The sequence below is a fragment of the Marmota marmota genome, unplaced genomic scaffold (assembly GCF_001458135.2).
Source record: "Marmota marmota marmota unplaced genomic scaffold, marMar, whole genome shotgun sequence".
Taxonomy (NCBI): Eukaryota; Metazoa; Chordata; class Mammalia; order Rodentia; family Sciuridae; genus Marmota; species Marmota marmota.
This window is the reverse complement of record NW_025999932.1, coordinates 32,195,130-32,211,701: the sequence shown is the minus strand read 5'-3', so window position 1 is coordinate 32,211,701 and position 16,572 is coordinate 32,195,130. Positions and strand designations below refer to the sequence as shown.

Genomic DNA, 16,572 nt, shown 5'->3' with positions numbered 1-16,572 from the left:
GGGTAGGGGGCGAGCTGGGGGGAGAGGGAGCTGGGGGGGAGGGAGCTGGGGGAGGAGGGAGCTTGGGGTATAGCTTAGTGGTAGAGTGCCCCCAGATTCAATTCTCAGGACCAGAAACAGAGAGAGAGAGAGAGAGAGAGAGAGAGAGAGTTCATAAAAAAGAATGCTATTAATGTTCAGCATTATCAAATTAGTAAAATATTTAAAATTTTTGCAATTCCAAATTATGATTTTAATCAAGATGTAATAGGTGCTGTGCTTCAAGAAACATTGTAAACTGTGCTTTCTCCACTAGATGTCCCCAGAGAAATGCAAGTAAATATGGCTAATAGAAAATACTGCTAATAAGCTCCAGGTTTTAAAATTGCAAAAGTACCTCACTCAGTTAGGGTCAAGTAGCTCTAACAATTTATTATTTAATATGGCAGTCTGTCACTTCATAGGCTTTTAAATGAAATGAGAGTCTAAAGATACACAGAGAGGATGGCATACCCAAAATGCTCTCCTGCTTCTAAATGAATTAACATTCAAGAAACATCACTTAATGTTTATATTGGGATAAAGTTAATCATCTCTTTCTCTAATTAATATGATTTCACTACCTTAGATATATTAGGCTTGGAAGATTAATGAGAGTAGACAGAGGAAATCCATTGCAAATATCATACTGGAAAATGGCCTGGGACATCTCACTTCTTGATCTTACAAAGCGTCAGCACAAATATCCAAACTTACACATTGCCTTTTGACCTCTTTAATTTGGTCATTCATGTTCAATTTTATTTTAGTTGTGTGCATATTAAAAAATGAAATAAAATTTACTTAATTTGAATTCTGTTCAACTTTTGAATTCCTTCAACCTAAAACGTTTTGTTGTTGTTGTTGTTGGAATGGCCTTTATTTTACTGTCACAAGGGACATCAGGCTAAAACTTTTAAGAAAATATTTTCCTTCCCTCACAGAAGAACAAATATCATTGGATCTTTTCCAGAATTTTAGTTTACAGCTTCTAACCCAGGTACTGGGGAAGATTGGGACCCTCAATGTCCAAGGAGCTTGAAAATAAGAATGCTCCCCACAAGAAGGTGTAGCAACAACATCAAGGCTTTATTGTATTTTATAAGCAAATTCTATTATGTGTAACTTACACATAAGGCAATTAGAATGAAAGTGATATTCAAGAAATGTTGTCAAGATCCCATAGATCTTATTAAGAAGCAGGGGTTCTTAAGAATATGGTGCAAATAACTACTCTGGATCATTCAAAACCAAAGAAGTACTGGTTTAAAAACATTCTGCTCTTGGTTTTTGAGTTTACAGGTTGGTTGAATCCATTGTTCACGTCTAATCCTAGACAGTTCTGGGCAAGTTTAAGGTTGGTTATGTGCTGGGGACAGTAGGCACAAGGTTATAGGCTCCAGAGGCCACAAGATATGTTTCAAAATTCCAGTAGATAATTGGCCAATTGCCAGGAAATTAGCATCCTGGTATCCAGAGACAAATGGCTCTGTCTTTCAGACACATTATTATTCTTCAGTTACATAATAAGTCATTTCTTTTTTGTTAATGCCTTATATTTCTGGGTCAGACTATGCAACCCTGGAAAGTCAGACTTAATTGTCATGATTTCAATCTTCCAACTGCTAGGAAAAATTGTGTGGCCAATCCAGGGTCAGGATCCTTTCATGAAGCAGAAGAGAAAGAGTCCTGTGTAGAGAGAAACAAAGACAGAAAGAGACAGTTGAGTTGTGATGGGTACTTTGAAAGGGCAGAATTGTGTCCTTCCCTAGATTGTTCAATGTCTTTGCTGAAACTTGGACTGTCTTCTCTTCCCATTTCCTGAAACTGTTTCCATCCCTCACCCTCCTCAAACTGTCAGCTGTGGATTAGGATTTAATCATTAGTTTTGGACTTTCCTTGCTATTTGGCATATAATAGCTCACTTCTGGATTGGCCTCAGCTTTTTAAGTTTAGTACTATAATAAATTCATATTTACCTTAAAATTCTCCTTCTCTTGGATCTTTCTTCAGCCCTAAATTGCTCTAAATTTGTGAGTTTATGTGCACAATCTGGCTCTCATTTTCAAGTCCTCTTTGAAGTCATTACTAATCCTAACTGTAAATATTTGAGTCCTGGCATTTGTTGACTTCCATGAGACTTTTACAAGTTCCGAACAAAATGCTCAGAATGGATAGATTGAAGATCTTTATTGTTTGAAACTCTGAAAAGAAAAATTGAAAAGCCTCTTTTTGTTGGATGAGCACATCATGCTTTTTACAAAAAAAAAATGTAAACCTGTCAGAAAAGAACAGTAATCTTTTACATAACTATATTATCAAGAATTTCACAATAGTTGACTTACTGATAGTCAGTAGAAATTATTTTCGTAAAACAGTTCTTCTGTCCTACTCAATAATCAGTTACTGGCCACCTATCATTTGTACAACATAAGAATAATGGGAAACTATTCTATGAAGCAAACCAGAGAATTACAGATAAAGTTTGAATAACTCCATTCAAAGAAATATAAATGATAGATTAATATTATTTTTTTCTACAATAGACTAGGGAAAGAATATAATGTAACTTCTACTCTTACGTCTCTCCAGTTGCCCTTGTGAAGTGCTCCTTCACTTTCTATACTTTTATAACATGATTTTCAGATTGAAAAAGAGACCTCTGAAATATATTTCAGAATTTGGTTCATGCATGCTTTCATTAATAAACTTGCAGCATATTGCAGTACTACTTTAATCCTCAAAGGCAAAATCTCATAGGAAGCTTAACTCTTCTGATATTTGGAAACCTTTCTGGCCCACTCCAGCCTCCCTAAAAACTTTTCTAAGTTTTGGACAATAACAAGAGTCCAGGCAAAATTTCTCTATCTTGCATGTGTGAGTGTGTGTGTGTGTGTGTGTGTGTGTGTGAGAGAGAGAGAGAGAGAGAGAGGTGGGGAGTCAATCAATGTGCTATTATAGAGGGAGCTTTACTAACAAAATGTATAGAAATTATTATTTTATTCTAGGATGTATGTATCTTGTTTGAAATGGTCATTTTCAGCCTAATGTTGACCTTTGATATTCATATCTCCTTTATCCAGAGCAATCTGAAGATTTGCCATATCATGTGTGCAGCCATAAAAATGCACGTTCCCTTGGCTGAGAATCACATAGTGTAATGTTAAGAGACTTTAGTGACTCTTGTTAAAATCAGAGGAAAAATATTCTTGGCAGTGGCCCTATTTCATAATACGTATTTAATTATTCCATTACTTTTGGATTAGTAATACTTGTTTCCAAGAGGGGAAGCTTTTGTCCAGTAATTATCAGAAGATGTGCTGCCTGGAGATCTTCAACATCATGTGAGGCATATAATGAAAAAGCCATACAGTGCAAATGTTTCTCCACCCTTTCTGTTCATTTCAAAAAGTTTAGGGAAACTTGCCGAAAGTAGATTTATGTTAATTCTATATATTCTTTGATATTTGAAAAAAAGAAAGGAAATGGGAATCACCTCCCTTGGTTACTAAGACTGCAAAGAAAATGTGACTTCTCCCCACATGCTTTGTCAGCAAGTTAGAATTCTGATTTCATATTTTATGTAAGTCATAAATCTATCCAGAATTTGTTTTTAATTCCACGCCCATTACCCCTTGGCAATGATCAAAATTACTATCGTTTTTCTGGTGAAAACTAATAACCTTACAGTTCTGATGTGGACTAAAGGTGACAACTGTGATAAGATCAAATAATCACTTCATTGAGTACATGGACATATGCTCTGAATGGGATAGATGGCAGAGTAGTCCTTAAAACGACAGACAAAATCATTTTCAATAAAAATCCCTCTAAAGTACAAAAGAACAAAACTGAAATATGAACATTCAATGAGTCAGTTCTTCATGTAATTAAAGTAAATGTCTTCCTTATTATGAGAAGATAAAGGAGTTCACTGTACTCAGTAAATATAACTAACCCAAACAGATTTTTTTTGCTGGCAACTTGAAGTTGCTGATGCTTCTTGGAGAGAGTTCAGATTCTCAGGTTGATACACTGCTCCCTCCCACAACCCTGACATGTATATAAACTCTGAGCTCTCCAAAGCCCACTGCCAGTTCTCTTCGTGGACTAACTGCAATGGAGAGACTAAAAATGATTCTTTCCTTACCCATATTTTCTCTCTTCCTGCTCTTTGTTGTTAACCCTGCAGACACCAACGGTTATTATGACAAAGTTTTGGCTCACAGCCGAATCAGGGGCCGGGATCAGGGGTAAGTCAGTGGTTTGGTTTTATGAACTTTTTTTTTCCTTTAGCTTGTTATATGTGCAAGTATACATAAAATGTGCATATATGTATAAACTTTGGGGTGTTTTCTTTCTATTTATAAAGTGATAAGAAAAGGGAAATTTGAGTATTCTGTGATTTGTGTATGCATTCTAAACTTTTAAAAGAATTACTGTCAAAATAAGATTTTTGTAATTACTTCTTAAGAGACATTATGTAATTTGAGTCTAATGAACAAAGTTTAACAGGACATTCCTTTAGTATTTAATTTGTGTTTTTATTTCCTTTCAAAGTTAAAGTCTCTATTTGTAGAGGCTACCATTATGTGAAGAGCTTTGAAATATCGCATGCGATGTTAGAGCAAATTTCATTTAAATTATGTATGAAAATTAAGTACTGAGTAATGTAACTAGTTCTCTGAATTCCTTGAAGTATTTTTTATTTGATAGGATGAAAGCAACTATAAAATAGCATTTTAAAACTTATTAACTTATTAAACATAATAGTAGACATAATTTAGTAACTTAAATGTTTATCTTTTTTTTTCTTATTTTAATGTGGATCTTGGCCCTGCTTCCTGTGCATCACAGGGATTTTTTTTTTTCATAATGTTCCAAGCTTCCTAGCCTTACAGTGGAAATAAAAATTACATTTATATGAGAGGTTAAAAAGTAAAATAAAATTGTGGCTGAGAAGATTTAAATCTATTACTTCCACACAAAATAAATACATTTTCCTTTACTCAACCACATTGTTTAAAAGTTATTTTTAGTACTAATTTACTTCTGTAATTACCTAGAAAATTACAGAGTAAAATGTCTTTGTACAAAGGAAAACTTTGTCCCTTTTATTCTCTGATCTCTCATTGTCCCAGAGAGTCTTAAACACACCCTCATCCCCCAAATCAACACTTTGGGTCTAAAGCTGTCAGTGGATTATCCGTTGTTGAAAATAATAAGACATTGGCGCTGGGGTTATGGCTCAGTGGTAGAGGACTCGCCTAGCACATGCAAGGCCCTGGGTTCAATCCTCAGCACCATATAAAAGTAAATAAAATAAAGGTATCGTGCCAACTACAACTAAAAAAATAAATATTTAAAAAAGAAAATAATAAGACACATAATAACAGAATTATGTTACACTTAATTCTGTTTGAGTATTCCTATTAGGTTGACTTTTTAAAATAGTGGTGTTTTACTCTGAGACTCTGAAATGTCTCTCTATCCCTGTCTCTCTCTCTTCCCCCGCCCCCCTACTGGCTTCAGTTTTTCCAGTGATTTGGCAGAACTGGATCAGAAATTGGACTGGGACAAGGCTTAAGTCATATCTTTGACTATCAAATCCATGTCTTGACCTTTTTTTTTTAAACCATCTGACCTACATGTAACTATGAAATACCATTAAACTCTTTTTCCTTTTCTCTATCTTCCAGCCCAAATGTCTGCGCCCTTCAACAGATTTTAGGCACTAAAAAGAAATACTTCAGCTCTTGTAAGAACTGGTATCAAGGTGCCATCTGTGGAAAGAAAACGTGAGTCTCTTCTTTTTCATCATTTGCTCCTTTCAAAGACAACATGGCAGTGAGCATACCTTCTCTTGGGTATGCACACCATTCTTGAAAATAACTATCCAAATTTTGAGTTTTTTAAAGACATGGCAAGACATATATATATATATATATATATATATATATATATATATAGGGAGAGAGAGAGAGAGAGAGAGAAAGAAACTTTTTCTGCATCTCCACCATTACACATGGAACTCAGATTTCTCCCTGAATTCACATGTCCTAGAGGCCAAGAGGAGGAGAAAAGGACAGCAATGTCATTTGTTATAGAAATCATCATGAGAAACTAACCATTGTTTCTACTCCTTTTTAGTTCTCTTTGTTATTTTGACCTCTTTTATCTTAGGCAAGTAAGTTAGTCTCCATGCCTCAGTTTCCATATCTTATCAAAGTAAGTAGATCATAGCCAGGTGTGACAGTGCAAACTTGTAATCTCTCAGGAGGCTGAGGCAGGAGAATACCATCTCAAAGTCAGTCTCTGCAACCAGGAGAGACCTTGTCTCAAAATAAAAAATGAAAAAAAAAAAAAAGATTAGAACCATTTGGTATGTATCTCAGTGGTAGAGCACCCCTGGGTTCAATCCCCATTACTGCAAAATAAATCAATAAATAAAATACAAGAACAAAGTGATTGAAATCATAAAGAGTTTTGAAGCAAAAATTAATGTATGCCTCCAGTTATTCATAAATTATCTAAAGAGCTCCAGTTTACCTGAGTTTTCATGAAGGCTTAAAGTTGGAAAGGACTTAACGTGTCATTTCTTCATTTAATCTATGGATTCCTAGCTCAAGCTGCCAGATCCTCGAGGTCTACAAAGCTGTGAGGGAAGTGCATTACTACATTTAATCCTTCAACAGTAAAAGATTACTCTCTTATGTATATATTTCACTGATTAAGTTAATTAAAAAACATTATTTATCACTTAGTAGACATGCTTCTTGGTTTATTATATCATAAATAGTGATAGGAAGAAAATTCTTGATGTATAAAATTTAAGAACTACTTGCATGGTCCCAAGTCATCATTTTACAATTAAGAAGCAGGTTAATGGGTAGGATAAATTACTAAGTAAAAAAAAAAAAGGCAGGGGGGGGGGGCTTTGATGCTGTCCTTAGTCAAGAAAATACTGGAAATAGCTCTTCTGTGCTTCCTATAAATGTAGAACCCACCTTCAGTGTGGGATGCCTTGAGAACCAAAAAACCTAAAGAACCTGCTTAGCACATCATGTTAAAATTCATTTACCCTAAATAGAGTGGAAAATTTGGTTAAAACTTATTTCTAACCCAACACTATTGGTTCAAATATTAATATGGAATCACTTAACTTTCTGAATCTTTTTCTTGTGGAACATTGGTTTCTACCTTTATTATAGAGTTTCTGAGATGATAAGATGATGAAATGTGTAACAATAACTCCTAATGTAAGTTGTTCTTAAACTTAAACTATCTTAAATAAATGTGTGCGTGTGGATGGGAAAAACAGTTGTGACAAGATATCCACTTGAAATGGAAAGGGTTATCTTTATGTCCAAGCAAAATTCCTTTACACAAGGATATGACCTTAACTGTACTATATCATCTCCCCATGGTGATCAAGTCTAGAACACCACAGGATTTGGCTGCTAGTTTCTTGTTCATTGTCTTAATAGAGCCTCAACTGGATGTTATTTTTGACCTAGACATTATTGCTCTTAGGTTGGAGACATCTGTTAGATGTGTGAGTCATTCACACAATTATAATGGAAGTTAGTGTTTACAATGATCTTCCTCCCCCAGGCTGCAAGCCAGACCTTCCTTGGGAACTCTAAAGCTCTGAATTTTCTTTGTTTTTTGTGTTCTTGGACATCATAAGACATATTTAGAATGCAAACTAACTAGGAAAGAAAGGAAAATCTGCGTATTTAAGGAAAATCTTTATTACATCTTTCCTGGAAGTTGAGGAAGCCTTACTTTAGTCATGTAAATATATTAAAGATGCCAAAATTTATAAAGAACAAAAGCCAAGACTCTTTCTTGCTTTCCATTGAGAGAGAAGAATCTTGCTTTGAAGCCTGACCTTTCACCAGAAATGTAACAGTGTCTCCTTTGTCCAAATACATTAGCTAATTTCCCTCAAGAAGCTTCATTTGCACAAACACATTTACATCTGTGCACTGAAATAAATGCAAATGCTAGTTTCATATAACCTAAGAAATCAATAAGATTGACAAGAAGAATGACTGGTTTGCCATCTGCTTGTTTGGCTCCAATTTTCCAGAGACATCTTTAAGACTTTATTGTATCATTTGAGAAAAATGTTTACCTTCTGATTGAACAGTTGTTTGGGGAATTGGGGGGAAGTTAACTGACAAGTCTAATGAAGAGCATAAACTTCCTGGGTTTAAGATACTGGCCACAGTATATATTGGTTCTGTAATAAATTATTCTCTAGACACTCTTTATAGAATGTCAGTGACATTTTAAGTTGGCATTCCATGACATTTTAAATACTATTCAGTACATGAAGATAAATTTCCTGTGTTCCAAGTTGTGCATAGTAATATTTTCTTTTCTCCTCCCTTGTCCCACTGACCATATGGGAACATTGAGTTTTATGTAGTATAAATATTCTTTGGGGGAAAAAAAAACACCTTTTTGTTTTAAAAATATCTACTCAGATAATCATGTTGTTAAACTAGCAACTAAAATTAAATTCAACTGTTTTTGAAAAATTTTCCCATCTGGTTCATTAATTTTCTACACTAGGGCAGATCTTTGGGTTTTATTAGCATGTGTTGTTGAAATTTTTGTTATGTTAATTTTCTTTTCTATTCACTATTTACTTCAAGTCTCTAGACTAAGCACATCTGTATCTCATTATTTTACTCTATGCAATATGAGTTAAATATAAAGTATAAGCAAATTTAATCAACCCCTTGACATCCCAATATTTACATTTATTTATACAGAGACCTATGTAAATAAATCATTTTCATAGACCATATTAAGATTTTCATAAGATTACCACACAGTTCACATGTTTTCCCCATACCATTTATTCTTGAAATAATATTAAAATTAGTAATTTGAAATAAGCATTTTCCATTTTATTTTTTCATCTTCTTATCTATTAGTTTTCCTCAAGTCAATATTCTATACTAGAAATTTTTTTTTCCCTTTGGTGGTGCTGGGGTTTGGACCAAGGACCTTGTGCATGCGAAGCAAGCACTCTACCATCTGAGCTATATCCCCAACCCCTTAGAAACTTTTAATTAACAAAATAGAGAAATAGGAACCCAAGTTCACAAATAATACAAATCATGGGTAATTAATTAGTGAACTTATCTTCAATTTATATGTTTATATTTTTTCAGTTGTATAAGATGGTCTCTTCTGTTATTAAAAGTTGACTTCATGAAAATTTCCTTTCATGATTTTTATCATACTAAGTTTTTTATTCTTACAGTTGCCAAAATTTCTACTATATATGTCCAAATTCTATCAGTCCTTTTTACTTATTTAGTACAATTTTCATACTAGATGAAAATAAATAATTAGTGTCTGAATTAGCTAAGTTATTTGGGGTATATTTTTGGTTGAAATTTCTGGATTTTGCCTTAATTATTGCTGTAGAAAGTAGCACACTTTGTAAACTTTAAACAGGGAAACATTTTCATGAATATTATATTCTAGCAACTTAAAAGAAATATTTATATCGTGTTTTCAAATTTGACAAAAATAAAAATAAATAGAAGATTTTAAAGATTATGTTTGCCATGATCAGATTAATAACTCTACTGACAATTCAAACCAAACAATAGCATTATTTATTCTAGTTAGAAATGAGGTGGACTTTTATGGATCAGAATGGGTTAATATATAGTTTTTCTATTGTTTCTATGAGCCTTATACTAATGAACATTTTTAGTTAGTTGTAGTATACAAAATAATTCCAAAATCACTTTTATTTGAGATTCACAACTACCTTGTGAGTAAGTATTGTTGCCTCCATGTCCATGTTAAATATCTGGGGAATCTACAGTGCTAATTTATCAAACGATTTGCCTGAGGTCATATATCTACCAAGTAGTAAAACCGGGTCACAAATTTTGTTCTTTTGAATCAAGATTGCAGACTTTTCCACAGTGCTGTGAGACTGTAGAAAACAGTCAAACTAATATACATATATTGATGCAGGGAAACTAATATACATATATTGATGCAGGGGTTGTGGTTTCTAGACTTAATAAATTGTGACAGTGACACATTTTGCCAAGATTACATCACAATATATCCTATGCAGTTCTCTATTTTAATATTAATTTTCTTCCAATGCACAGGACAGTGTTATATGAATGTTGCCCTGGTTACATGAGAATGGAAGGAATGAAAGGCTGCCCAGCAGGTAAATTCTAAATTAATTGTAATGAATTAAATGAGGAATCTGTCTTCTGCAAGAAAGAAACATTTGAGAAAGCTTTTGGAGAAGTGGTACATTGGGCTGGAGATATAGCTCAGTTGGAAAACTACATGCCTCACATCCCCAAAGTCCTGGATTCAAATCTAGCACCATAAAAACAAAAAAAGAAAGAAACAAAGAGAGAGAGAGAGAGAGAGATGATGATGTGTGTGTTTTCTTAGCACCATTGTTAAACCAACATATGTTATTCATATCTTTTTGCTAATGATGAATTTATCATAGAAATATAATAGTAGAATATTCTTCTCATGGACTGGATACTGGACAATATAATAGAAGCTAGTCATTAATTTAAATTAATTAAACGTCCCCTGAAGTACAAAAATCGCCTTTTGGAACTTGTTTAGAAACATGACACTCATTTCTTAGCAAGGCAACATCTTCTGTAGTTGAAAAGCTTTGACTTCATAATGTTCTTTAAAGGGAAAATTAGTTTCTAATAACTGCCAACTAGAGTAAACATAGTTCATCTATTTTTTCTTTGAAATATCTGACAGTCAGATATTTACTTATAATCATCACATTATTTCTCTAGCAGACCTCTCTTTCTCAAAAAAATGTTCTCTTCTCTGAGTTAATAATACTCATCCTTTAATGTGCATAAACTTTGCACTGTAGATTGTCTATAGGTTGATACACATGAGAGTGAGAGGTCCAAAGTTTCAGTTACATTAAAGAACTGGGACCCATAGACTGCAGGATACTGCTTTGGAACTGCATTCAGTCCAGGTGGATCTCCTTGTGGGGAGAATACCAAGACAAGCACCTCATCTTCCAAGACCCTGCATGTCAGCTCAAGTCATCGGTGACTCATGTCATATGATTAGCACATACTGAATATGTGATCAATTAAGAATAATTCCGGGTTATTTTACATGAGTATCATCAAGACAAGTCTCCTTAGGGTTTATTTTTTCAGTTTAGGCATAGGACTAACATAGAACCCTGTTAAATATAACTTTATTCATTTTGACTCAGTTCTTCCACTTTGCTTGAGATCTTTTTAGATCCTGGTTTTATACTTTATTAATTTTGTCACCACTTCTTGGGATCTTCACAAATGTAATAACCGTTTTTCTATGATAACATCTAAATTATAAGAATTTTCAAATCACATAGTGTCAGAAAAGTAAGTTGACTACATATTACTAGATAAATATTGTTGGTTTATGTTCATACATGAATCTTTCTTCTGAAATTCAGGAAAGCATTAGTTACTTTGTTCTGTCCCCTAACTGAAATTATCATGAAGACAAGTAGGTCTTTTAGTGGCCCTAAACTATAAAAATTGTAGATTTAAATAACAATATCATACTGTTTAGGGCTTCAAAACAACATTATATAAATTATTATCTTTTCCATTCTTAGTAGAAAATGAAGAGCATCTTTTTTCAATAAAATCATCAGATATGTTCTGATAATTATGATTGAGCTATTACTGATATAGGATAGCAAGAATGAAACCCAAATAGACTAAATGTTAATCCAAGATAATAGTTTAAAAACCATTTTCCATCAACACAATGGATACATGAAAAAATACTTTCAAATAATATTTTATTATTTAGCATTCAAAAGATAATATTCATGTAAAATTGAGAATTCATGGAACTTATTTCTAAAATTATTCATTAAATACATTGGGGAACTTAGTGAAAAGATTAATTGATTGTGAAACAGTGTTCTGGAAATATTAACCTGAGTACTTACTCATTTCTTGACTATTTCAGTTATGCCTATTGACCATGTTTATGGCACACTGGGCATAGTAGGAGCCACCACCACCCAGCATTATTCTGATGTCTCAAAACTAAGAGAAGAGATCGAAGGAAAAGGATCATTCACTTACTTCGCACCGAGTAATGAGGCTTGGGACAACTTGGATCCTGTAATTCATTTTTTAAATTTTTTTGCTGTTATTATTTCATTTTAACTAACTAGCTTGAATATTAATAAAATATGTATTTTCTATTGGACATTTATGAGGATATAGAAAATATTGAGTCACTGAAAGAAGGTATTTATTTTCATACATCAATAAATGGAATTGATTCCCCAGCAGACTTACAAATTGATCCATACAAAGAGAAAACAAGAATGAACTGAGAGGGCACTTATTATTGTTCTATTTTACTCCTTTCCTCTTACCATTTTGGCTGTGGAAAAACACATGTAATTTTAGATTATGTAGTCAATAGAAAGGTAAGTTAAGAAGCCAAGTGAAATTTAAAATCTGTTCTAAGCTATATTACATAGCTATATTTTATTATGTATGTTTAATTATATTCAAATATACATAGCTATTCAGAGATTGTGAAATTTGTAAAAATGCATATGGATATTTAAATGAAGTATTATAAAAATACATTTAATTTTCAGACTTTGTACACAGTCTAATTTACAACTTTTGGGTTATGATTCCATTTTTAAATTTGTAAAATTGGAATAGAAGTATACCCTTACCTTCTACTTGATAGGAAAACGAGTTGATAATTCCTACTGTAGTCAAATATACTTAACTAAAATGGAGGTATGTACTCATAGCTGTTGTCTTGCTACAAGAGCTGAGACTGTTTGGATTATAGAAGGCTCTCTTGTGGTCCTTCTCCACGTCTCAACCACCTCTTTATTTCCTGTTGAAGATTCCTTTTCTTCCTTGCCTTAAGAATGGAACTTATAAAAACCTTTTCTAGGAACTGAACTCTGCCCTTTATCTGAACTTCTGATGACTCCAACTCACTATAGATCATAGCCAAGAAATCTGTGTTTCCAGTGTTAATTTCTCCTTGGAACACCACTAGAGTATTTCTAATATTACTCTTAATATTTTTTCTTGGTTATACTATCTGCATATTTAAACAGAAAATATCCAAACTATATGCCATTTTTTCCTCTCTATCATAAATAATTGCTTTCTGGCTGCCTATTCCCCATAATTGACAGTACCAATCTCAAGGTTCAGACTTGAAAATCATAAGTTATCTTTACCTCTCCTCCTTCCAATTCTACTATCAATCAACCACATTTATTTTCCATCTGAAGTAATCCTCATAACTAATACTCTAATTTCTGCTGTGCCTTCCCTCTAGATTGACCTTCCTAAAGCCTAGTTCTAATTCCAAAGTCAAAATTTTTCAGTAGTTCCGCATTGCCAGTTTAAAAAATGGCATGGTTATCCCTTTAATGTCCTTATTCAGACATTAAAATCCTTTTTATTATCATACCACATGCATTTCTAAATGTCTTAATATTATCTGGGAAACATAAAAGTATGTTAACGAAACCGGTCCTTGCTCTCAATATTCACCTTCTGTTAGCTGCTGAATGACCAACAAGTCTCATCTTTTCTTCCATGTCTCTCTCCAAATCACTTTAAGAACAGTGGCATTTCTCACTGGACCCCTGAAAACATTTTTTTCCTTATATACTAAATATAGCTATAATTATCTTTACCTATTGTAATATAAGTCCCATTAAGGTTGAGATTTTGCTTTATTGTATTTCCTTTAACATCAATTACAATGCAATAGATTAAATGGTAGAGGGGGGTCAAATTCTTGAATTTGTTATATAATAAATAAAATCCTTATTAAAAATCAAGTATTGAATACAAATATAATGTCATCTTGAGTTTTACCCACCTAAAGTATTTTAAATATCTGATAATTCCCATTAGGTCTTCAATTTATATCATGATTGTTTCTTCATTAGCATATTCACTTAAAATTTGTGTTTTGTCTCTAAAAATACACAAGCACTCTATCAGATTCAGGATCCTTAAGTGAATATTCGTACCTATAAAATTTCTTAATAAGATTGTAATGTTAAGTTATTTATTTCACTTTTGTGTAACCAATTGATAATGCAATAAGAAAGTAATGAGAGTAAAAAGTGATCATAAGAATTTCAATAATGAACCACAATAAAATAAATTTCTGTCATTTCAATCTTTCCTAGGATATCCGTAGAGGTTTGGAGAACAATGTAAATGTTGAATTGTTGAATGCTTTGCATAGCCACATGGTTAATAAGAGGATGTTGACCAAGGACTTAAAAAATGGCATGGTTATCCCTTCAATGTACAACAATTTGGGGCTTTTCATTAACCATTATCCTAATGGGGTAAGTTTCATTTATAAATAAAGTGCATTTCTGGGCCATGTCTCTCTTAATCTTGTCTGTACATTTTATATAATATTAAAAGAAATAGTAAAATGTTAGTGAGAATAATATAAATGCATGCATCATAACTTTCCTCAGATCTATGGCATGTAAATTTTCAATCCAGTTACTATTTTCTACTAATGATAATGAAACATAAAATACATTGGCAGTTCATTAACCAGTCAACTTAGATTTCATAAAATAGGAGAGTTTAGTAGTTGATATGTTTAAAATATTTTTTATAGATAGCAAAAAGGATACAGAGAATGGGTGTTCTTTTATTACTCTCTGGCTATGATGCCATTGAGATCCTTGTGTGTTTGGATAGATTTTATGGGAAGCTGCCAACAGGGCTATATAATTTTCCTATGGTTACATTCCCAGGGACAAAATGAGTTAGTGATAAACAAAACTTAGGTAGTCATTATAATAGAAATGGCTATATTTTTGCAATAATGATTTGTTTCATTTTCTCAGAACTTATTTTAAGACTAATTAGATATCTTTATATAATTCATTGACCTCCATTAGAAATAATTTAGCTATATGTATGAAAGAGAAAATAAGCAATAATTCAAATTTTAAAAAATGCTTTGCTTTGCCTTATGTTTCCAGATACAAGATGTGTAACTAACCCGGGTTCTGAACTGGTTCTATTTTCTCTTTCAGTTTGATTTTTAAATATTTTGTTCTTCCACAGCATTTACATTCAGAGTATAGGCCCCTTCATCTTCCATATAATAGAATAAATGAAACCTATAATGGGCTTGTGGTCTCAGTGGTCAGTGGATGACTCTGATTTCAGTTTTCTGATATTCCCTATAATTATAGGTTGTCACTGTTAACTGTGCTCGAATCATCCATGGGAACCAGATTGCCACAAATGGTGTTGTACACGTCATTGACCGTGTCCTTACACAAATTGGTACTTCAATTCAAGACTTCATTGAAGCGGAAGATGACCTTTCATCTTTTAGAGTAAGTACAAGAGCAGATTCTTTTGGATCATTGAAATCCCTCCTCTTTCCCTGTCAAAATTCAACAACAGTAAAAAAGCTATTAAACAAACCTGGCAGAAATGTAGCTATATTTCATGAGATTAAACTGTTTTCATTTTATGCAGGAGAAATCATTTCATATGAAGTAATATTAATGTGGACATGATTGATAAAGAATGATTAGTTCTGTGACTGTATTTTATTAAGTGCATTTAGACTGTGTCCATCTCAGTTATTGTATGTACTTCTGGATATTGCTATAGTCACACAAACACTGGCAGAATTCCATTCTGGCAGACACTGTTTGAAGAAAGTTGGAAAAGATATAACTGGTTGTGCCAAAAGTAATGTTTTAAAGGTCTAGCAAGAACAAACTTCTTAAGGGAAGAAATCAACTCCCTCATGTCAGCCTAGTCTAAGTGTGTTGTAATTTTCCTCTGGTAGACCTTTGCAATGTGTCATCCTCCGAAAAACACATTTATGTTTCAGGCAGCTGCCATTACATCTGACTTACTGGAGGCCCTTGGAAGAGATGGTCACTTCACCCTCTTTGCTCCTACCAATGAGGCTTTTGAGAAACTCCCACGAGGTGTCCTAGAAAGGATCATGGGAGACAAAGTGGCTTTTGAAGGTACCATATTCCTCTCTGAAAATTCCCCCAGAACTTTGGGAAGGCAACAAAATAAAAAGTAAAAAAATTGTTCTTGCCAGTAATATAAAGTTTGATAAGAAAAGACAAAGAAACATTTTATTCTGAGGTGCACTATATAACATTTTTTTAAAAAGTTCCTGAAAGCATAGGCAGAATAAAATTCTTAAATAATAAAAAGTGTCTTTAAGGTTACATCCTCTTGTGCTGCTTTCAAGAAGGTTATAGCCTCTTGTGCTGCTTTCAAGTAAATAAGTAGCAGACAAAAAGGAAAGTTTGGCCAGTGTTGAAAAGAAATATTAGATCATCAACTTTCATTTATACACACATACACACACACACACACATTATGTTGTGCTTTTAATTCTAAATGTATGCTAAAAGGTATATTTGAGCTGAGAAAATTACTGGTTCACTACTTATTGACACCCAGAAGAATCTGGTTT

General features: G+C 33.1%; 1 protein-coding gene across 4 annotated transcripts in view; it reads left to right on the top strand.

Moving 5' to 3' along the window:
• The first annotated feature begins 4,090 nt into the window (after window positions 1-4,090).
• Postn (periostin) overlaps window positions 4,091-16,572 on the top strand; it is a 32,939-nt gene continuing 20,457 nt past the window's right edge. For 3 of the 4 annotated variants that reach the window (XM_048800869.1, XM_015484229.2, XM_015484232.2), the window contains exons 1-7: window positions 4,091-4,271; window positions 5,718-5,816; window positions 10,176-10,240; window positions 12,046-12,203; window positions 14,273-14,437; window positions 15,311-15,457; window positions 15,967-16,108. In XM_048800869.1, the coding sequence (XP_048656826.1) occupies window positions 4,138-4,271; window positions 5,718-5,816; window positions 10,176-10,240; window positions 12,046-12,203; window positions 14,273-14,437; window positions 15,311-15,457; window positions 15,967-16,108 (910 nt within the window). In that variant the 5' untranslated portion in view covers window positions 4,091-4,137. The remainder of the gene's footprint in view (window positions 4,272-5,717; window positions 5,817-10,175; window positions 10,241-12,045; window positions 12,204-14,272; window positions 14,438-15,310; window positions 15,458-15,966; window positions 16,109-16,572) is intronic. The other variant, XM_015484231.2, reaches the window with a different exon arrangement.